Source organism: Patella vulgata, chromosome 2, assembly GCF_932274485.2.
Source record: "Patella vulgata chromosome 2, xgPatVulg1.2, whole genome shotgun sequence".
NCBI classification, from domain to species: domain Eukaryota; kingdom Metazoa; phylum Mollusca; class Gastropoda; family Patellidae; genus Patella; species Patella vulgata.
Genome location: NC_065880.2, coordinates 43815586 through 43839484, shown reverse-complemented (window position 1 = coordinate 43839484; position 23899 = coordinate 43815586). Strand labels below are relative to the sequence as shown.

Sequence of the window (23899 nt, the reverse complement as noted above, 5' to 3'; positions counted from 1 at the left end):
TAACTCGTTCAAACAAGATAGTAATTCGGTCAAACAAGATAGTAATTCGGTCAAACGGATAAATATTGTTTGTTTTGTTTGGCACTATTGGGTCTTCATACAATACCACATGATTATAGGGGATGTGTTTTCTGCGCGGGTGTGTAGGTAACCAGCAAAGTCCAGAAACTCGCCAAAATAATTATTGTCTCAATGAGAAGTGGAATCATGTGTACGTACTACAAGGAGTGAGTATATGTCAGCACGAGCATGTAACGGGCACTACCTATTGGGATTCTGTACTTTGTACGAACATCCGTAACTTATTTTTATAAAAGAAATGTTCACACAAAACAAAATGCATTATAAATTAAGTGTTCACTTTTCTTTTACAACAAAGATCAGTGAACACAAAGTTCCAACTCAATTGTAAAATTTGAAACATACATTTCTGAAAAATGGAGATTCAAATAAATAAATAATTTAAACCTACTCGTAGCTCTGTAATAGTAAATTTTATCATCAGTCGCCTTTCGTAAATCAAGGCAAACATATGCAGTGAAATCTGTAGAAATAAATGTGGCGGTTTCAGATCTGAAAGTCAACGAATATTGCATGTAATCATAACACCACCCAATACTAATACCATCTTCTGTACACCGCTTGATGTCATAAATGTTTAAAACTAGAATAAATCAAAGGCCAAAACAAACGAAAATACTAAAAATTTAAACAAATCAAAGGATTTTAGCTATACGAATTATACGTTACATAGTTAATTTGCCCTTATAGCTTCGTGAACTATATTTTAGATAGTTAATTTTCCTTTAAAGCTAAGTGAACTACATGTTACATAGTTTACCTTTATAGCTACATGTTACATGTTACATTTTTAATTTACCTTTATAGCTACTTGAACTATATGTTACATAGTTTTATAGCTTCGTGAACTATATGTTACATGGTTAATTGTCCCTTATAGAAACATAAACTACGTTTATTTATCCATTATAAAACTGAAATAAGATATACATTGTTAAAATTTCATGAATGTTACTTACTTTAAAAAATATTTTGTTCCATTATTGTCTTCACATTGGAATGTTAGTCTTCCAAAATTAGACACTGTGATACCATCAAGGTATGTTGAATTAAACGACAGTCCCCCAAGACTACTGCTGGTCCAATCACCTCTTAAATAATCGGGAAATATACAGTTCCCAGAAACATCTGCAACGCAAATACATCGGTTATAGTTTATTTGGAATACTGAACGAATTAAAAATGATTTATATCCAAATGTTTTAACATAATATATCATGTTATACATTTATTTAGTACTTGCATTAAAATTCCAAATGTTGCATAATTTTTAATAATTGTAAAAATTTCAGTATACTTGGGTTATTGCTTCACAACCGATCGATATATATTATGTGGTGAAACCAAGCAGCAAATTTCCATGTGTACATATGCTATTGCTGGAACTTTTTTCTGAACCAGGAACATATTGCATTTATAGATGCGATTTTATACAAATAGATTAAAGATACATTATGGGAGATTAGATAAAGAGCTGGCAGTTATCACTATAATAGTTAAAAACTAGATAATGTAAAGGGAATTTGTTGAAAATTTCAGTCAAATTTATCCACTCTAAAGTCGGTACGATAAAAAAAACCATAGTCTCGATTATCCACTCCATGATTAAATCATGAATGAAAGTTTAGCAGCAAATCTGATCCTAATCCAATAAATATCTCATTCTAGCGTTGACACCGAGAGTTGATTATGGTCGGGATAAGTTAATTAATATCTAATTAATAATTTAGATAACATTTCAGGCCTAAAAAAGACCTGCAATAGGCAGATTAAGCTCTTGCATAATGTATGTTTAAGCAAGATAATCAATTCTCAAATGATATATTTAAAAAGAATGACTTAATATAAAAAAAGGTCACCAAATAGATATGAGACATCGGAAACGGGGAATTTCTGGAGTAATCAAGACGACCGGAACCTAGACTATAAACTTAAAACTTTAATATTATGGGTTCAAATGTCATTCGTTATACTTTCCTTAATATGATTTAATATGAAAATAGGTTACCAAATACCTATGAGACACCGGAAACGGGGAATTTCTGGAGTAATCAAGACGAGCGGAACCTAGAATTTTAATGTAGGTGTATATACACTTAATCTTTAATATTTTGGGTTCAAATGCCATTCGTTAATTATACTTTCCTTATAGACATGTTCTGGTGTGTATTCTAGTGATGGGTGATGCGGTCATTAGGTTAATCATTACCATAATGGGGTTAAGTTAATCGTGACTTCTGTTAAATCAAAGCACGATCAACAAAGACAATAACTGTAATTTACATATTTTGCTCTAGTGATCAGAGGCAGTGTCGAATAATTTACGACACCTAATAGTTTATATAATTGTTACCAAGATCGTCTGTAATAGTCTTATGCTTGTGAGTTTTAGTGTGTAATTTTTCACTATGAGATATTGGGCTTAAAAAAAAAAATGACATACATTCGGTTTTAAATAATTCTTATCAAAATTATAGTCTAGGGTACTTTTTATCACATGAGTTCCACAAAACATTTGATTCAGAAAAAATATTGAATTTTTGTCAAAATCCCTTCTCAGCCACCATATCATTCTTTGTATTAAATCTCGCAAGAACATTCTGAAGAACATCGTTATACAATTTTAACTAGATTATATCTATAGGAAACCAAGAAACAGGAAAGTTAGACAGACACCCCCCCCCCCCACACACACACACACACACTTTATGACGCGCATAAACGTGGGATTGAAACCGCGACACTTGCATAGATAACATTCCTATCCTATGATATCATCAACACATAGTCTCCCATTTAGTTGTATACTGGAGTATTATTTGTTTTTCATTTAACTTTATATATTACTAGAAGAATACCCGGCTTCGCTCGGGGGTCATAACCCCGAAACCGGAAGTGGTAGACTAACGCCACCTGGCCTATGTTACTCCCCGGTCCGAGCTACCCATATACCCCAAATTTCAGACTTGGGGCAGACCTAGTGTAGCCGCCAACCCCGAACAGACAGACAAACAGACAGACAAACGACAGTCACAAATATTAGTAACTAGCAGGATACCCGGCTTCGCTCGGGGGTCATAACTCCGAAACCGGAAGTGGTAGACTAACGCCACCTGGTCTATGTTACTCCCCGGTCCGAACTACCCCTATACCCCAAATTTCAGACTCGGGGCAGACCTAGTGTAGCCGCCAACCCCGAACAGACCGGCTTCGCTCGGGGGTCATAACTCCGAAACCGGAAGTGGTAGACTAACGCCACCTGGCCTATGTTACTCCCCGGTCCGAGCTACCCCTATACCTCAAATTTCGGACTCGGGGCAGACCTAGTGTAGCCGCCAACCCCGAACAGACAGACTTCGCTCGGGGGGTCATAACTCCGAAACCGGAAGTGGTAGACTAACGCCACCTGACCTATGTTACTCCCCGGTCCGAGCTACCCCTATACCCCAAATTTCAGACTCGGGGCAGACCTAGTGTAGCCGCCAACCCCGAACAGACAGACTTCGCTCGGGGGTCATAACTCCGAAACCGGAAGTGGTAGACTAACGCCACCTGGCCTATGTTACTCCCCGGTCCGAGCTACCCCTATACCCCAAATTTCAAATTCGGGCCAGACCTAGTGTAGCCGCCAACCCCGAACAGACAGGCTTCGCTCGGGGGTCATAACTCCGAAACCGGAAGTGGTAGACTAACGCCACCTGACCTATGTTACTCCCCGGTCCGAGCTACCCCTATACCCCAAATTTCAGACTCGGGGCAGATGTAGCCGCCAACCCCGAACAGACAGACTTCGCTCCGGGGTCATAACTCCGAAACCGGAAGTGGTAGACTAACGCCACCTGGCCTATGTTACTCCCCGGTCCGAGCTACCCCTATACCCCAAATTTCAGACTCGGGGCAGACCTAGTGTAGCCGCCAACCCTGAACAGACCGGCTTCGCTCGGAGGTCATAACTCCGAAACCGGAAGTGGTAGACTAACGCCACCTGGCCTATATTACTCCCCGGTCCGAGCTAACCCTATACCCCAAATTTCAGACTCGGGGCAGACCTAGTTTAGCCGCCAAGCCCGAACAGACAGACAGACAGACAGACACACGACAGTCACAAATATATATAGATAGATTAGTATAGATAACATGGTGAATAGTCAAGCTTTTGAGCAGAATTATATACTTCAATCTTAATTTTCAAAAAATACTCGCTTGCAATAAAATTATTATTATTACAGCATATTTATAGTGGCGCTTTCATATAAATTGTTCAGGGGCACTTTACAAAATGACAATGTAATCTATATATATATTTGTGACTGTCGTTTGTCTGTCTGTCTGTCTGTCTGTTCGTGGTTGGCGGCTACACTAGGTCTGCCCCGAGTCTGCATTTTGGGCTATAGGGGTAGCTCGAAACAGGGAGTAACATAGGCCATTTGGCGATAGTCTACCACTTCCGGTTTCGGAGTTATGACTCCCGAGCGAAGCCGGTCTGTTCGGGGTTGGCGGCTACATCTGCCCCGAGTCTGAAATTTGAGGTATAGGGGTAGCTCGGACCGGGGAGTAACATAGGCCAGGTGGCGTTAGTCTGCCACTTCCGGTTTCGGAGATATGACCCCCGAGCGAAGTCTGTCTGTTCGGGGTTGGCGGCTACATCTGCCCCGAGTCTGAAATTCGGGGTATACGGGTAGCTCGGACCGGGGAGTAACACAGGCCAGGTGGCGTTAGTCTACCACTTCCGGTTTCGGAGTTATGACCCCCAAGCGAAGCAGGTCTGTTCGGGGTTGGCGGCTACACTAGGTCTGCCCCGAGTCTGAAATTTGGGGTATAGGGGTAGCTCGGACCGGGGAGTAACATAGGCCAGGTGGCGTTAGTCTACCACTTCCGGTTTCGGAGTTATGACCCCCGAGCGAAGTCTGTTTGTTCGGGGTTGGCGGCTACATCTGCCCAGAGTCTGAAATTTGGGGTTAAGGGGTAGCTCGGACCGGGGAGTAACATAGGCCAGGTGGCGTTAGTCTACAACTTCCGGTTTCGGAGTAATGACCCCCGAGCGAAGCCGGGTATCCTGCTAGTCATAAATAAACAACAAGATTATGGACACGTTAACGATTGTATACAGAGTCTGTTGATAGCCCGATTAAACAAATGTGTTTTAAGTTGTTTTTTAAAAGAATATAGAGATGTACAACATCTTAAACTAAATGGTAGATTATTCCATAAAATATGTACTTGATAACTAAAAGAGCGTTGAACAATTTTGGGCTTTAAAAGTAGTTTATCTGATGTACGTAATGTTCGGTCAGATGTATAATGTTCTAAAAGATCTGAGACGTAAACAGGAGCTAAATTATTTAAACATTTAAAAGTAAGTAATAAAATCTTAAAATCAAATCGATATTTAACAGGTAACCAGTGTAAATTATATAAAACAGGAGTTATGTGGTCCCATTTCTTAGTTAAAGTAACAAGTCTTGCATTATTCTGTACTTTTTGTAGTTTATCTATAAGTGACCAGAGAATTAACAAGTGACTTAGTGGCCTCTGTAGTTTCAAATTTACGTATTTTACCTATATAGATTGCGCCAATACTACGAGTAGAATAAGATGGAAATATATAATTGATGCCTTGAGCCTAATAACAAATATTCGAGCAACTGATCGAGGCCATTATGCTGATACAAATGACTCGCTCTTCGTCAGGTTCAATGGTTTGGCGGAGTTTGCAAATACTATTTCAAATATAAGCTAAACAGCATTTGTTCATTCAGTTATTTGATTTTTTTTTTTTTTTTTTTTTACAGTTAAGCCAATTAATATTTATATACTGTTGGTCTATATTCTTTTACTGCTCTAAAAAATGTCTCTTTATTCGAACAACTAGCCACTGTCCGAGCCAGACGCTTATCCGGTATCAATAACAAGGGAGGGAGAACCACGTCGGAAGATATCGGTTATATCATAGGATTATATCTATGGGTTATATAACATCGTCATTATTAATTCCGTTACTGTGATTTGCGGAGGCTGTCGTTATTGTAGTCAGGGGCAGTGTCTAGTCGTTCTGATCGGACAAAAACCCTTGGCAGATGTAATTCGTAATAAAAGTAGACCGTGGTGCCGCTGTGCGGGCTAAATTTCACCATTGGCACACGGTATGACTAAGTCCGTCTTCATTAGCCCAGTTGGTGTAGAAAAGTAGGACGATAAACCCATTTCTGTTTGGTTTAATTTTGTCAAGAACATCGCTATCTATGAAATTCCGTATCGCTTTATGCAACTTGAATAAAATATTGTTGGAAAAAAAAACTATCATAAAGTTTGTCAGGTCGGTATTTTTACTCTGTGGTGCTTGTGTCTGTGTAGGCTAATATATGCAAAATCGTTCTGTATTTGCAGAGCCAATCAGTATATCCTGCTGTTCATTTTGTAAATGTATGATTGTCGAAGACTCTGATGGAACTTGTAAAAATCCCTTTTGATTACTGTCAACGAATTGTTTTATTGTTATACCATTATACTTAATTCATTCTGACTTTTAAGCTACCTACAAACATTTATTCAAAGAAATTCTCCCTACTCAAACTTTCCTACAGAACCATACTCAGACCCAGGACTATAAAGCATCAATGAAGAAGTGAAATGAAATGAAATGGAGTTTATCTTCCTACTGTTCTGCTCCGAACTGGGCTAATGAAGACGGGCATACGCCATGTAGTACAGTGTGTTATGAGGGAACTTTTGCCCGGACAGTGGCACTACGACCTACTCTTATATCGAATTCAAACTATCAAGGGACATCGGTTTTTCGTCCCATCCGAACGACTAGACAACTGTCTTTATCAGGCCCTCCGTCCTGCATCCCTGACAAGGGGTAATGAACTTTCTCGGCCAATGCAGGGATCGAACACCCGACCTCCAGGCTAGCGAGCCCGCGTCTTAGCCACTTAGCCACTTAGCCACCGTGACCCCATCAATGAAGAAGACGTTTTTCGTCTAAATAATAGAAATAAAATGAAATAGAATTAAAATTTACACTGAACAACTAAAGCAGTTAGATTATACATTGTCTTAATTTAAAGTTACATGAATAGAAATTAGAAATTACGTCAATATAAGTTCAAAATTACATGAACAAAAGTTAGAAATTAGACGATAGGCCGTTAGAATTTTGAATCTAATATACCGCCATACATGAACGCATTGAGTTTATTAAATCAATGATTGTTATGGAATATGTAGAATCTATTAATTAATGTTATTCATTAACTGTTAGCAATAAATAGTCAAATCGATGGAGTCTACAGGATATGAATATATCAAATATTGTGTGTTCTAGAAAGATGATGATGACACATTATATATTTTAAAGGGTGAGATATGTCCAATGTTATGGGGTTTAACGTACAATCTGAACTAACTCGGAGTAGTCAAAAGGCTCTAGTCATTGTAGAACAAACTAATATCCGCCATCTACATGTTGGGGTATACACCGAAGATGATACTCACAAAAAAAAATAGAAAAATAAAACCCAATCAAATATTATATTTTATAAAATAAAACGCTAAAACCTCGCTTTCTGGAAATAAAGGGGCTAAATCTCTAACTCAATATTATGTTCTATAACTTTCGAAATTAAAAACACGAATTAAAATTCAATATTGGTCCATTTCAATCAATATTGAAGTTGTTATCTTGTGAAATTATGGGATCCTATAATATCCAATATCCAATATTCAAGACACAATGGAAATTTTATAATCAGTAGGCCTACGGTAGCTTACACGAGTCGTGTATTTTACGATTTCGGGCCCCATTTGTAATAAACAAGGACAAACATATCCTACAAGACAATGTGGAAGTAATTAGTAATGGTTGATTCACAATAGACAAAATAATATTTGTTTTTAAAAAAAAAAAAAAAAAAAAAAAAAAAAACGCGAATCGCTCAATTTGGACTTTTCAGGTATATCACCGAACATAATTCATTATAATTACAATATTTTTTTTAAAAAATTGAATATAAATCACATTATATACACACATATTTCACCAATATGACTATATGCTTTCCAGTGAATAGAACCATACGCCCTTTAAATAATGCAAATTTTATTGGACATTTGAAATAGTAGCTCTTTAAGAAAGATTTCAGAATTGTGTCTTTGAGGAAAGAGATAATCAATTTCAGCTTTAACTAATGGCCAGTTCATCTATAATCCATGGTGGACAAATTATTATCTTTAGTATTAAAGATCCAATAAGTATTTAGTATTAAGTCCCTTGGATGGTTCTTGATTAATTATCTTAATCACGCAAGTAATTGTTTCTCACAACTATTCCCAATATGCCACTCAGTTTATTTCAAGTTCGCAACCGATCTAGGATTGTTTATTAATTACAAAATATGGTGACGTGTCTAGGTACTTAAGTTCTTTGACAATTCAAATTACCATAAAAAAAATCCCCGATATCTACTTTATTTTTATAAACTGAAAAGTTCAAATAATGTTTGTAATATTTTGTGGAAATTAACAGGTTACTTATTCTTAATACTTACAATATAATAAATATAATTTGTAAATCACCATTTTAAAGTTCAATTACTTTTTTATGCTAGAAAACGCATTTTCGTTTTATTGATTGTGATTGCCCTGCTTACGTCAAAACTTACACTTTCATAAATATCGTTTATTTAAAACGTTTCATTCAAATTCCTTCAACCACGCGCAAGTAAGTAGACACTAAATGCATAACTTAAACATGTCAATTAAAAATGCTATTCAAAAACGTAAAATTCATTTTCAATATGTATGGGCGGGTGACATGTCACTTAGTTAAGTTATTTAATAAATAAATAAAATTTTAAAAATTATGTTTCCAAAACAATATCAACAAACAAACCAGCAGTGAGTCTAATATCCCCCACCTCAATTCACAACATCGTCTTACCTGTAAATGTAGATACCAGTAAGGCTGTAAATATCAATTGATATATTGCGATCTCCATTTTAATCTGACAGTTGAAGTATGTCCTCTATCCAGTAAAGTTTGGTCTCGTCTGATAAATTTATATCGATTCAAACTTCTTACTTCTCCTGACTGTTGACAAAACGTCAGTTTCTATGACGATGCGTGAACAAATTGGGTGTGATCTACTGGTATACATTTGGTTTATGACAATCCATGTACAAGTATTATTCCATATAACGAGCAGAGAGAACTGTTTGCTGTTTTTCACAAGGTTAATTGGAAAATGATATTTAATTTGTTTATTTAGTCTTTCACTAAGGTAGAATGTTACTTGTACGCACTGTGTTAGAACTAATCGCCTATTATGTTTCCGGGTAAAATGGTGATAAGTATGATGAACATCAATATCTATCCCAAAGTTGTCCAGAAAATCAGATCAATAAAATAAAGATCATATTTTTCAGCTTAAAATTTGTAGACCGAGTATACAATCAATCTACCAACAGGTGTAGGAATCTGCAAGTCCTTGTGATCAGACCGGTTCACACCGTCTTTTTAATTCATTTGAATTCGACTATTAATATAATTAAAACGCATAGAAAATAAGATCTACGAATAAACAAGTGGCGAAAAGGCTCTAAAATCCTTAACCCTAGCTTATAACTGTTCGGATTTTCTAAATGGGTCATAACAGGGGGTATTGGTGGTGAGTTAGGGATTCAAAATAGTTTAGCAACGAAAGTTTGATTAGTTAAATTTTTATTCGCATAATAATTAGTATCATTTGTATGTGTCCTTTTTTATCCCTGGCATCCGTGTTAAAGATAGAAGGCCGTGACAATAAAATGACTAATGTGAGTCTTTTTTAAGTTTTTGGGGTCGGGGGTGGGGCAAACTTCATGAGCATGTCACACCGCTGGGCGTGAAGCAACTGCGTCCATTTAAAGGACAAAGTTAGTGTACACCAATTTTTAGTATGTGATAGAATTGGTTAAATACATTCCAAGTATAATTTCAACATAGAGATCTTTGCTATGGTTGCCGTAACAACGATTACCGCACATAAAGGAAATCAGTAATTGTTAGCGACTAAAGTAAGGAAGACGCAGAGTTGTGAGACTGTGGGTGGGGGGCAGGGAGGGGGGGGGATTCGTTCTCAACCTGCTGTCTCGATATCAGAAAAAGCCAGCAAAACGGAAAGCAGTCCATGTATCACCTAGTTTAAAATTACAAATCGCATTTGGCTTGTAAACTGAGCGTGCAATTAAGCGATCTTTATGTATTGAAAAGAAAAACTTGCGTCTTTGATAATGAGCTTAAAATTATTGTGACAATCAGGTCTGAAATACACTCGGGGTAGGCAACAAGATTTGTAATTAATTGCAATTAAGATCGTCTGTCGGAACAGAATTGCTATTTGTGATACATTGTATATGGTGTAGTCTGTATAACGGTAACAAGCTCTATTTATTTTAAAAGGGCTATATTTCAAATGATTGGCGGATTTAAAGGTGAAAAATTGGTTGTTTTGGGGATTTTAAAATTAAAATTGCTTTTACTTTGTCACCTTTGATAAACAAGAAAAGGACACCCAACACGTGGATCTGTCATTGTGATCGTTTTTTTTCTAGTTTTCAAAAGCTAAAAACATCTTTACAGAATAAATAGTTTTCTAAGAAGACTTACTGTCGCGATGAAACTAATTTTCAAAGGATTAGCAGTAATCGGAGAACCTGCGGTCTTCTCCCATGAGTATGTATTGCAGAGTAACCCCCCTTATCATTAGAAAGGAAGTAAATAAGTGCGCATGACAGAAATAGTTGCGATGAACTTGACAGTGCTGTAAACAATCAAGATAAAACTGAAAATATTGAAGTTAAATCAACATCATGTCGTTTAGAGATTTAAGGAGTAAGTTCTAGAACCTATAATGAGCGTTTTCATTCATGAAGTAACTAATCGGCCTTTTCAAAAATGATTTTTCTTATAATGTGGGCATTCACAGTGAGTGACAGAAGATAGCATTAGCTAGCTACGAGAACGTAGCTAAAAACGTTGAGATATACTGATGTGTTTGTTTTTAGCTACGATTAGACGCCTTTAGTTCCAAGTGGCAAACTCAATTTCTTTATTAATGCATGTAACATCTATCTTTAAAATAGATAAGTTTATGATATTATGATTAATTAAACTTACAGAGGCCAATGTAGTGGCACAACTGTCGCCTAACTCCAAATATTCGCGTTTAAATTAATGAAGCATTGTTTTTGTCTTGACATTTCAGACAACGTTCCGGTACATATAATGATGTTTTCTTTATTATGCTGAAAACGGTATAGTTGTTTGCCACCTACATGTAGTTCAGCTCTGAACGTAGATCTCATTACACTCGCCCTGTCCTTTCAGGAACCGTCCTATTGATTTGAATCCTGTCAAAAAAGTTTTGATTCCCAGTTAATTTTACTGGGCAACTTTTTACTGCTATCAATTTTGATAAAAACAATGCTTGATGTACTTTATTGTCAGTATTTGCTGATAAATGAAAGTTGTTTCAGTAGATTGGGCTGCGTATGTGCAATAAGTTCTAATAGTATAAAATTAACTTATTTTTAAGATGTTACATGCTTTAATAAAGAAATTAAAGGAGCTAAATTGCTAATATTTGGGACCTAGAATAATGTAATCTAATTGTATATAAAGTGATTTACATTCAATTGTTTCCGTTTTGTCTCTAATTTCAAATCAGTTATGTCCAGCGAAATACGGCATGAGTTTCAACCAAATGGCAATTTCTAGCATCTGGTTATTCCAGTCTATTGCACATGCTTTCTAGATAAGATATGGCATCAGTATCATCGTTTGACATGAGTTGTGAAATAGGTCTAGCCTCGTTCTTTCTGGTCACTTGTTACAAATGACGCCGAAATGCACTATGGTACACAATTTATTAGTTAAATTGTGTTTTTCGCTCAATTTATGCCAGAGTGATTTGTGTTTACATGTATAGCTTTTTGTCACTACCCTGTCTGTTAATCAGCAACAGTGGAAAAAATCTGATATTCAAGCTTCTGAATCTGGGACACACACATGTACTGTTGATCCACTGATCTAAGTGTTGTTTGAAGACACATTGAACCTGGATTTCGAAACGTAGACAGCCTCTATAAGCTTAATTTTTCTAAATCGAGGCATGTGTTGGCAGTTTTGCAGTGTTTTCTTGATTGTTGATACAACACTCTATTTATTCAGATTTTACAGAAATGATGAGAGCCTTGGGCTATCGAAGATTGATATCAATAGAAAATTTTCGTACACCAAATTTTCCACTGGTAGCTGAAGTTTTGACATGGTTGGTTAAAAGGTGAGAACTTTTAACAACAATTATTATAGGCTTGTGAAAATTTAGGTAAGCTGGGGGGGGGGGTGAATTGGATTTTTTGAAAGTTGAGAATCTTCAGTCATTTATTGCTTTGGCTAGCCCAATTACCATCAAATTTTTTCAAAAATTCCAATTTTGTTTATCCTGCTTACCTAAATTGCATTTTGTCTTATATGGCTGAGTTACTTAAATTTGTGCGTTACCCTATAATTAGAATTCAAAGGCTTTTGCCAGAAGGGGACAGAAGGGGACGTATTTTTACAGCATGTTGTGTTGCACATACTGCCTCTAGCAAGGTAAACAAGGTTTTATTTTCTCAATAAAATGTTTCCTTACATTGTTCAGGTGTTCACAGAGACTTACACACGACCATTTAGCAGTAAAAAGTTGCCCGGTAAAATTGACATAGTGCCAATAATTTTTTGACAAGGATTCAATAGGGCGGTTCATGAACGTACAGGGCAAGTGTAATGAGACGTACGTTCAGAGCTGAACTAGGTCTTGCATGGCTAACAGTGAAACTTTATAGTGTTGTCAAGCCTCATTATGTTTTGTACATATAATAATGAGCACTTGACTTAATTGATGTGCATGTAAAAGGTCCCTTGTAATTAATCAGGTGGAATTTAAAGAATCGTGGGCTAAAGAATGACTCTCTGGGTACATTCTCCTACCTAGCATTACGTATGAAAATAAGTGTAATGCTGTATTATAGTCTCAAATGTTTAGCTACACCCTTGCTTTAAAAGGTGCCCCCCCCCCCCTCCCAAATACCATCAACTATTTTCTAATTTTTATACACATATAAATTGAACTTTTTTGATAGGTTTGAGCCCAATGCAGATATACACAATGATATTGACACAGAACAGGATAGAGTTATATTTATCAAAAATGTTGCAGAATTTATGGTAAGTCATGTTCATGATACAACTATATGATTCTATGATATGAGAATAATACAAGCATAACTGATCCTGATTTGCAAACGAAATTAAAGTTAAAAAGATAAACCTCTTGATGATTAAACTTGTATGATGGGAAAATCTTATATGTTCTTCAATCAGTTTTAATGCCAATGTTTAATATGATTTGTGTAAGCCTTTAGTATGTTAAATATGTAGAACTAGGGAGATGGGAAGTTTACCATTATTACTGGTGTGTGCAACTGATAGCTAAGTTCTCCAGTTTTCTAAAAACTTGTCTTTTCCAGGCTACTAAGGCACATATTAAACTAAATACAAAGAAGTTATATCAGGCAGATGGTTATTCTGTTAAAGAATTATTAAAAGTAACAAGTGTATTATATAGTGCTGTTAAAACTAATGTAGAACAAGCTCTAGAGAATGCTGATGAAGAATCATCTACTGTTTCCTTTGATGTATCATCTAGAGTAAGTACACTTTATTATGTGGTACTTTACAACCAGGATTTTTAATAAAATGTTTAGTAACGTGATGACCGGTACATGAATATTATCTGATGCTGCATCCATTATTAGGTATATTATGAAAACCAAATGTTTATATAAATATCCTTTATGTATCCATTGTTTGATGTCTTTATGATTTTAATTCTAATTTGTGGTTTTTGTTTCTATGCCCAATTGAATATTTAAGAAAGCTGAGTTGCCTACCTAACCTTGTGAATTTTCTGTAGGATATCCAGTATCTTCCACATGTACCGAGCACTTATCCACATGTTAAACACCATTTCCTTTTTTGTAGATAAGTGATTTAAAGGAAGCTAGAATGTTAGCATCAACTATAACAACTAAAGGTGCAGCTCTGTATGATTTATTAGGAAAAGAAGTAGATCTTAGGGTAAGAGCTATATGTCTGTGGTAATATGAATAAAATTTAATTTTCTAATTGATGGAATCTATTTGCAAGTTTAAGAAATCAAATACTGATTAATTTTTTGGTTAAGTGATTTTTTTTATAACCCCTACATGCAATATCAACGTATATTGCTGTCACCTTCATATGGCCACAATTTATTGTAACCACTATACAGGTTACAGTTTTTTTGATCACATGTACTGAGTGCTACCGTGATACAAATCTTAGTTCTGAAGAAATCTGTTAATTTTTAAAAAAATTTATAACTTAAATTTCGAATGCATTTTGCAGATCAGTTTTCTATTCACATTTTGTATGTTAAATTTCTCAGTGTGCGTTATGTTAACAAAAATGATTTTAAATGTGGCACAGACAAAATTTTCTGTTCGGCATATTAAAATGTTTTGTTATTACAATGTTTCAGGAAATACGAGTAAATGTGATTGCAAAGTCTTTAGAAGTTGACGAAGTTGAAAGGGGTTTAAAAGGTTCAATTAAAGCTGTTGAGGTATGTTATCTTAACGTCATTAAAGAAGGCCACTGAAGTGAGATAATAAGTATATCTGAGCAGGTCTGGAAATAATGATCTAATTTGTACCTGACAAAATCTCAGGCACTAATAATGACAACTTTGTGCCGAGCATATTAAATAAACATCATAAAAAGACATCTATGTCAGAAAAAATGATAGGCACCAGAGAGGTTGTACCTAACAAAATCTAAATTAGTGACTGACAGTGTCTGTGAGAGGTGCCTTATTTCCAGGCTAAATCTGAGACTACTTCACTACTAGGATATCTGTGGTTGAATAGTCCAATGTACACTATTATCTTACTTCTGTACCAGTGATGGGATTTCAAAATTTTACTTGTCGGACATTTTACCGAAAATAAAGGGGCATAACTCTTATCGTTATTTAAGCAGACGAATTCGTACCACAATTAAAAGTCACATGTCAAAATATTCAAATCCCGTACGTAATAAAAATAGGTGAACCTCGCTATTTTTCATATTTAATTCCCGTACAGTATTAAATTCATACCACAATTAAAAACCACATGTCAACAAAATATTCAAATCCCTTACGTAATAAAAATTGGTGACCTCGCTATTTTTCACACTTAATTCCCGTACAGCATTCAAATTTATGTCAGTAAATGTCCTACAAAATTAAGCATTTTCGTGATATGTTGAATGAAAGCTTGCCGATCCTGCTTCGGCATCAAATTCACAACCATAATATTCCTTTAGAATTACGTGTCTTCGTTTATACGGCAGCAAATGAATGCAGAACTTCCGAAATAGTTAAATCACTTGTAAACAGGCATAGCTAACTTCAGCGAATAACACTCTTTCATAGTCACGACAGAGTGACAGGCATCATAGGCAACACAGCAGAATGATTGACGCCTACAAATACGTTAGAATTTCTGCTCATATAGCTATTGGTAGCCCCTCCCCTTTTTGTTATTTTGCTGGGTGCGTACTAGTCTTGGTCACCCAGAAACTCCTAGTCTTCAACATATTCGTAGAATATTTTTCTGGATAATAGAGACTAATAGCCTACGTGACTCATCACACGGCTTCATAGTAAGCACTGCCTAATAATATGTTAAGCAATATTCGTGCCGCGCTCGAGATCAAGGGAAAGTGCCACTGTGGATGAGAATTTCTATATGGATTCTTAAAAGACGTAAAAGATATCGTAGACAAAATGACTGTCCATTGATTTAGGGTGTTATTTACTCTTACGATATGTGACATCTATGATTAGTTTATTATAGATGATGTCGGCTCACATCAATGCGATTAAGATGCATGACAAATGAAGTGGATTAAAATTATAATCATTCTTATTGAATTGATGAATAGTCCGACAAAAGGAAAGCAATGACTTCTGTTTAAGATTAGATTGATGAATTGTCCGACAAAGGATTAAGTAGTTAAAGCAAGGTAGGTTTATACTATAGACGGTATAACCCGATAAATACGTTGATCACTTAATTACCTAATAAACCCAGCGTATTATCGACGATAATCAGGTTGGAAAAAAGATTCGGACAAGTGCGGAATATACGGGCAAAATCCCATCACTGTTCTGTACCAATTTGTACTTCAGATTTTGATTATTCTTTAGGATTTTCTACTATATTTGTTATATCCTGTTTATTTGGGGTGACTTCTTTGAAGACTATTTTCTCTGGAGTAGGATTAAACATGCATTATGCAAGAGATAAATCTGCGTATCGCAGGTCTTTCTTTAGGCCTGAAATCTTATCTAAATTATTAATTAGACATTAATTAACTTATCCAGACCATAATCAACTCTCGATGTCAAGGCTAGCCTTCAATATCGACTGGATTAGAATCATATATGCTGCAAACGCTCATTGGTAATTAAATCAAAACAATGGATAATCGAGACTATGCTTTTTAACGTACTAACTTTAGTAATGATGAACGAGGCTAGGCAGAAATTTACAAAGCTGATATCTCAGTTCATAGCGGACCAATTTGAAATTTTCAACAAATTACCTTTACATTATCTAGTTTTTTAACTATTATAGCGAGAACTGTCAGCTCTTTATCTAATCTCCCATAATGTATCTTTAAGTAAACAATCGCAATTCAGGAGGAAAAATTGCCTAAATATGTCATCTGCACAGCAATTACAGTATGAATCATTTTGGTGTCATATTCTCAAACTATTTATTTTTCATAAGTTACAATTATTCATAAATCTGTATATTTCTGTAATGATTCAATACTTTATTGAAATTGCCCTTGCATCAAGGAAAATTTTCTTTTTATGTATTAAATATTATTGTATGTTTAAATTTTAGTTTTATGAATCTCTTTTTTTTTTATTCAGAATGATATTAAGAAAACTTTAACAATGTTAGATAACGTTGCATCAGATGAAGCCAATTTAGAAGCTAAAATTGATAAACGAAAAAATGAAATGGAACGAAACCAAAAACGACTTATGACCTTACAGAGTGTCAGGTAATAACAATTATGTTATGTAGAAATATCAAAAGCGCTTTACTTCTTGATGGGGGTTGGGTGGTCGGGTGGTCCAAAACCTTAATCAGATGATAAACATGTAAACATGCCATTGATTAAATTAAATCTTAATTAGTCTGATTGAAGGCCTACAGATTTTAATCTAGTCAATAAATAATCATATGAATTGTTATTTTATATCTTACAGACCCGCTTATATGGATGAATATGAAAGATTTGAAGAAGATTTACAAAAATTATATGCACAATATTTAATTAAATTTCGTAACTTAACTTACCTAGAGCAACAATTGGAAGAACAGCAAAAATCAGATCAGGATAAAGTTGAGGTAATCATTATGCGATATTTTGATTTGCATCTCGCCTTTCAAAGAAAGTAAGGCATTATTAAGATGGGTTCTGTCTGTCTGACACACTTTTAAGAGTTCAACTACTCTGCTTCTAATTGAGCTAGAATGATCAAACATGGTGTAGGTGTTCATTAGGGGAATGTCTTGACTGAGTTTGATGATGTGCATTTTCTGCGATGACTAAGCTATAATTTGGTTTGTTTGAAGCCTTGGAGCATGTAACTCTCATTCTAATTAACAGAGCATGATGTAACCTGATGTATAGTGTCATTACATTAGTGCCTTGACTAACCAAGGTAATCCCTATTTTCTGAATGGGATAAGCAGAGTAATTAGCAATTTGCTTGCTCAATGCTTTACAAAAAGAGAATTGTGCAAGTAATTAATGAGTGTCATCTAATTATTTTAGGATTGGGGTGACACTGTTGGCTAGTTTTCACAAAGATTGAGGATGTTAAGATTTCTAACATAATTAGATTTTACTGTCTTCAGTTCTTCTATCTTCTGCTTTATTTCTAGGAAACTGATGCTGCCCTAAAAGTTATGGCTGAGAAAATCAAAAATGAAGAGAGAAAGCAACATCAGATAACTCCAGATGATGACGATGATGATGATGAAGATGATAAAGATATGTTTGGTAGATATCTTTTATTATCCATAATATATTTGTAGCAAAAAGCCTGTACCGTGTTTTAATTTTTTTAATCAACTGTGACATCCTACTATTAAAAATCAGAAATAGTCTATTAATCTCAAGATTCAAACTTAAAGTGCCTGTTGAGAACTCTGTATCATGTTCCAAACCTGTCTGAATTTTGATAGGGTTCCTCTTTCATCCTAAATGAACAATTCTAAGTTTTAAAATATTCCATAACGAAATTTTTCCTATCATAATCAAAAGCTTTAACAGCCATGAGAGCCACAATTGTCGTGCGGTAGGGCATGGTTGTTTCAACCAGAATGGTCCAGGTTCAGATCCAGGGCCAAAAAGAGCCACAGTGATTTTTTAAGCCCAGTTCTCATTAGTCGCCTAGATGATAGAAAAGACCATATTTCACTCATGTAGATTGATGGAATTTGATGAGCAATAGGCAGAAAGATGTATCCATTGAAATGAAAGAAATAACATATCTTAGTTTCAAAATGACTGAAGTATTGAGTCAGTCACAAATTAAACCCATTCCGAAATTCAGAATTTTCACAGTGGTCTCCCAATGAACAATACTTACAAATTAAAAACAAACATCCATAAAAAAATTCAGAACTGTAAAGTGGTCACAAGCAGTTAAATAAATGGAGGTGAGGACAATATATGCCAACATTAAAGTCTGACAAAATGGGTTTGACTTTAAAATTCAATTATTAATGACAACCATAAAACATTTTTTTTTAAATCTTTTATAATCTATGATTAATTAAAGGTCCTGATGATGACTCGGAGGAAGAGGTTATAGAAAGACGTGAACGTCCAGTCAATCACAGAATAAGACCCGAGGGAAGACCTGGTATGTGAAATTTCTTGTAAAATTACTATAAATATGATAATATTCTCTAGTTACAATTCTTGTTACTATCTTAGATAATATTTATATGGTCACATTCACCTTTTTTGCCATAATTTTTATAAGGTATTATATATTTGTGTTCTATGTTTCAGCTGCAGCTGGTCAAAGAGGAGCAGGTGGGCGAGTTGCTGGCTCCATGAATCCTGATTTAAGTGATGTAAATCAATTTAGACTATTCCAAGTTTATTAACCTTTTGTTTAAGCCATGAAACCATTAATGATTATTTTTGTTGAAAACATTCAACATCAACAAAAGAACGATGATGTGCACAAATTTATTGAGTGGAAAAACTTACAGTTTGTGATAAATCCGTCTTCATTAGCCCTGTTGGTTTAAAATAGTAGAATGTTAAACCTTATTTCATTTTTGATAAACCATCGAAACAAAATATGTATCAATAATTCACTCGAAGTATCTGAAACTCGAGTAAATTATTGATACATGTTTTGTTTTGAAAATTTATCGGTAACTCATAAAACTAAGTCAATTTTCAATTTTAAATTATATTTTTTGTAGATTTTTTCGATGGGGTCAATTTCCCAACTTTCTGAAAATTGACCCACTTGACAGGAAGTGACGTTTTTATACGCCCACATTGAAATGTGGTCGTATATTGTCGTCGCCCCTGTGCATCAAGCGCTCCAATGTCCGCAAGTGTGTATCCGATTGACTTTAAATTTATACACAGTGTTTAAGGTCATGAAACAAAGAATCCTATTGATTTTCACCTATTTCTGATAATTACTGCCAGAGTTATGGCCCTTGATCACTTTGAAAAATCTTGTGGACATTCTTAAGGCTAAAGTTAATATCCGATTGACTTTAAATTTATACACAGTCTTTAAATTCATGAGATGAGGAAGCCTATTAATTGTCCCCCGCCTTTCGAAGAAAGCAGGGGACTATTAAAATGGGTTCGTCCATCTGTCCGTCCGTCAGTCACACTTTTTGGGACACACTAACTCTCTTTCTAATTGAGCTAGAATGTTCAAACTTGATGTAGGTGTTTATTAGGTCAATGCCTTGAAGGAGTTTAAAGATGAGCATTTTCTGCTTAGGGTAAGCAGAGATAAGCAATTTGATTGGCTGATGCTTTGGGACACGTATACTTTAGTTCTAACTAAGTGAGAGTGAGGACACTTGGTGTATAGTTTTATCACATCAATATCTTGACTAAGTTTGATAATGAGCATTTTCTGCTCAGAGTAAGCAGAGCGATAAGCAATTTTAGTGGTCGATACTTTGGAACACAATAACTCTCCTAATTGAGGTAAAATGTTCAAACTTAGTGTAGGCGTTCATTGGGTAAATGCCTTGATGGAGTGCAGTGATAAACATTGTCTGCTTACAGTTAGCAGAGATAAGCAATCTGATTGGTTGATGCTCTGGGGCACGATAACTTTGGTTTTAATAAAGTGATAGTGATGAAACTCCAAGTATAGATTCATTTTATCATTACCTTGACTAAGTTCGATGACGAGAATTTTCTGCTTAGGCTAAGAAGCGATAAGCATTTTGATTTGTCAAGACTTTGGAACATAACAACTCTGCTTTTAATTGAGGTAGAATGTTTAAGCTTGATGTAGATGTTCATTAGGTGAATGTCTTGACTGAGTTCAATGATTAACATTCTAGCTAAAACTAAGCAGAGCTAAGCAATTTCATTGGTCAACGCTTTTGTACAAGATAACTTTGATTCTAGAGAGATGGATGAAACTTAGTGTATAGTTGATAATCAGTTTGATTGCTTGATACTTTTTTTTTAAAAAAAAACAGCGGCTGCCAGGCAGGATACGCCCACATTTTCGAGAGATGGATAGAAAACAGGCTAAAACGAAAGTGATTTTTCCTACAATCAAGGGCCATAATGCAGGAAATTACAATTCGATATGTGCAAATATCAAAAGGAACCAAGATCTGTGGTTTATAAACTTACATTTCAAGTTTCAACAAAATCGGATAAAAATTGTGACCTCTATAGGGTCCACAACCTTGATATACCATATTTTTACGCAATTTGAGAACGAGGGGCGGCCATTTTGTCTGTCAGTTTTGGGCCAATTTTCACGAAATTTGAACTCGGCCGTCCTTAGGGGGTAACGGTGATATATTAACACGTTTTTTTTTAAATCGGATAAAAATTATGACCTCTATAGGGTCCACAAGCCAAAAAAACCCATTTTTGCGTTCAATCAGGGGCCATAATTCAGGAAATTACGGTCCGATATGCGCGAATATCAAAAGCAACCAAGATCTTTGGGTTATAAACTTACATTTCAAGTTTCATTGAAATCGGATAAAAATTGTGACCTGTAGACTGTTCACAAACAATTGTGGACGGAGGGACGGACGGACGGACAGGGGCGATGACAATATATGTCCACATGAAAATGTGGGCGTATAAAAAATGTGCTATTAATTAATATGTGTCATCTATTTATTTTGGGATTTCGGCGAGGGACATCAGCCTCACTGTTGGCTTGTTTTCACTGATTTCTGATAATTACGGCCAGAGTTATGGTCCTTGATCACTGAAAAATCTTGTGGATGCTCTTGAGGCTAAAGTTAATATTCAATTGACTTTAAATTTATTTACAGTGTTTAAGGTCATGAGACGAAGAAGCCTATTAATTTTTACTGATTTCCTATAATTACTGCCAGAGTTATGGCCCTTGATCACTTTGAAAAATCTTGTGGACGCTTTTAAGGCTAAAGTTAAGATCCGATTGACTTTAAATTTATACATTGTGTTTGAGGTCATGAGATGAGAATTCTATTTTCACCAATTTCTGATAATTATTGCCAGAGTTATGGCCCTTGATCACTTTGAAAAATCTTGTGGACACTCCCGAGGCTAAAGTTAATATTCGATTGACTTTAAATTTATTTACAGTGTTTAAGGTCCTGAGATGAAGATGCTAATATTTCCTATAAGTACTGTCAGAATTATAGACCTTGATCACTTTGAAAAATCTTGTGGCACTCTACAGGCTAAAGTTAATATCTGATTGACTTTAAATTTATACACAGTGTTTAAGGTCATCAGGTCATGATTTTATATTTTTCATCGTTTCGATTGACTTTAGATTGATACACAGAGTTTAAGGTCTTGAGACGAACAAGTATATTGATTTTCAATGATTTTTGATAACTTGAACAGCTAAATCCATGATATTAAATGTTTTCTATACTAAATGTTAGCATGGGCCAAACAAATTCTAATGATTTTCTGATAATTACTTAATGAGCTGTTACTCTTAATCAGATTTTAGTGTATTATAAATGTTTTATTACTGACAAAAGTAAAAATATGCGACAAATCTTGTTGACTGCCCGGAAGATTTAGCTGCATGGGCGTATATATTTCATTGCCTGGCAACCTATCTTTTGACTGGCCAAATTTATTCGGGCTTTTAGTTATTTGATTGTACTCTATACAGAACATATACAGCAGGCTATCACATATTTTAGAATTTCAATTCATGGATTTTATATATTACAGGACAGTCAGTCAGATGGTTCAGGGGATTCAGATATAGATCTTGATGATGATGATGATGACGATGATGATGATGATTTGGTATATGCCCCCCCTCATGCCCAAAGAGCACGAGGCGTCCCTCCTAAAACTGAATTAGGAGATAGTGATAATGATTTTTAGTTTAAATAATTTATTTTAATTTACATGTGAACATATTTTAGCATAATAACTAAAAAAAAAAAAAACAACTTAAAGGTTCACAAGTACACTGAGAATATCATAAAATTGTATTAGTCCAAAATCTGTGTTGACAAATTTTATTATCTTCCCTTTATAGATAATAAATTTTATCAAGAATAAGTAGTTCACTTGGTCGACCTTCCAAATTTATTTTTATTTGAAATGATAATATTTATAATGACCTTGAAATGTCCATCATTAAATAATTTAAAAATAGAGTGTCAAGTTCTAACCACTGTTTGATTTTGGGCTTGCTCATTTATGTTTTGCAAGCATACTACACGATTGTAAAATATCAAAACAACTTCTCTTGAAGTGTCTTGGAAGATATGCATGATGCAATTAGTAACAAATATATTTTTTATGTCTTTGTGTAACAAACCAGTGATTGTATTTCATATATGTTGGTTTTGAAATAGGTGAAAGTAAAAACTTTATCAGACATCATATGGTTATTGTAGAAAAATCCAGTTTGATCACTCACATTCCAAATCCGTCCAAAAGAAATGTCCATTTTTGTTTTGTTTATTGAAATAGAAGAAGAAATATTTGTTGTGTATTTTCTTACAATTGTGACATTTATATGTACAGAAATAAAATATTTAAAAAGTTGTTTGTTTTAAGAATAAATTGAAAAAAGCAGAATTATCCCCAGTGGTCTCATTCTGTTCTAACTTCTACTCCACTAACCCCTGGGTTAATCTATTCAGTAAATGGACATAAATATGGTTATCTACCCTTATAAAAAAACGAACACGAAACAAAGGCTGTTTCATTACTAAGACTTTGGTTACAAACAAGGCCAGGGCAGCTAATTTGAAATGGTGGAAACCCTATGGATTAACCTAGGGTATAGTGGAGTAGAGCGGAATGAGACCACTGGGGATACCGAGGATGAAGCGGGATGTACAGGACAAGAATTTCATGGTTTTCTAGTGCCTTAAATCACTTATTTTCAGGCTAAATTTACAT

General features: G+C 35.0%; 1 protein-coding gene across 1 annotated transcript; it reads left to right on the top strand.

The window, feature by feature from the left end:
• The first annotated feature begins 10835 nt into the window (after window positions 1-10835).
• On the top strand, window positions 10836-23539 carry LOC126810495 (clusterin-associated protein 1). The gene is made up of 12 exons (XM_050535591.1): window positions 10836-10954; window positions 12293-12404; window positions 13249-13333; window positions 13636-13815; window positions 14150-14245; window positions 14688-14771; window positions 17136-17269; window positions 17478-17619; window positions 18160-18277; window positions 19062-19145; window positions 19298-19362; window positions 22709-23539. Exons 1-12 carry the CDS (start codon window positions 10933-10935, stop codon window positions 22865-22867), a joined length of 1281 nt encoding a protein of 426 aa, XP_050391548.1. The 5' UTR covers window positions 10836-10932; the 3' UTR covers window positions 22868-23539.
• The last annotated feature ends 360 nt before the right edge of the window (window positions 23540-23899 follow it).

Coding starts and splice junctions, on each gene's coding strand:
- LOC126810495 (XM_050535591.1), top strand. CDS start 10,933: ATGTCGTTTAGAGATTTAAGGA. Junction 10,955..12,292: donor GTCGTTTAGAGATTTAAGGA/GTAAGTTCTAGA, acceptor CTATTTATTCAG/ATTTTACAGAAATGATGAGA. Junction 14,246..14,687: donor GAAAAGAAGTAGATCTTAGG/GTAAGAGCTATA, acceptor ACAATGTTTCAG/GAAATACGAGTAAATGTGAT.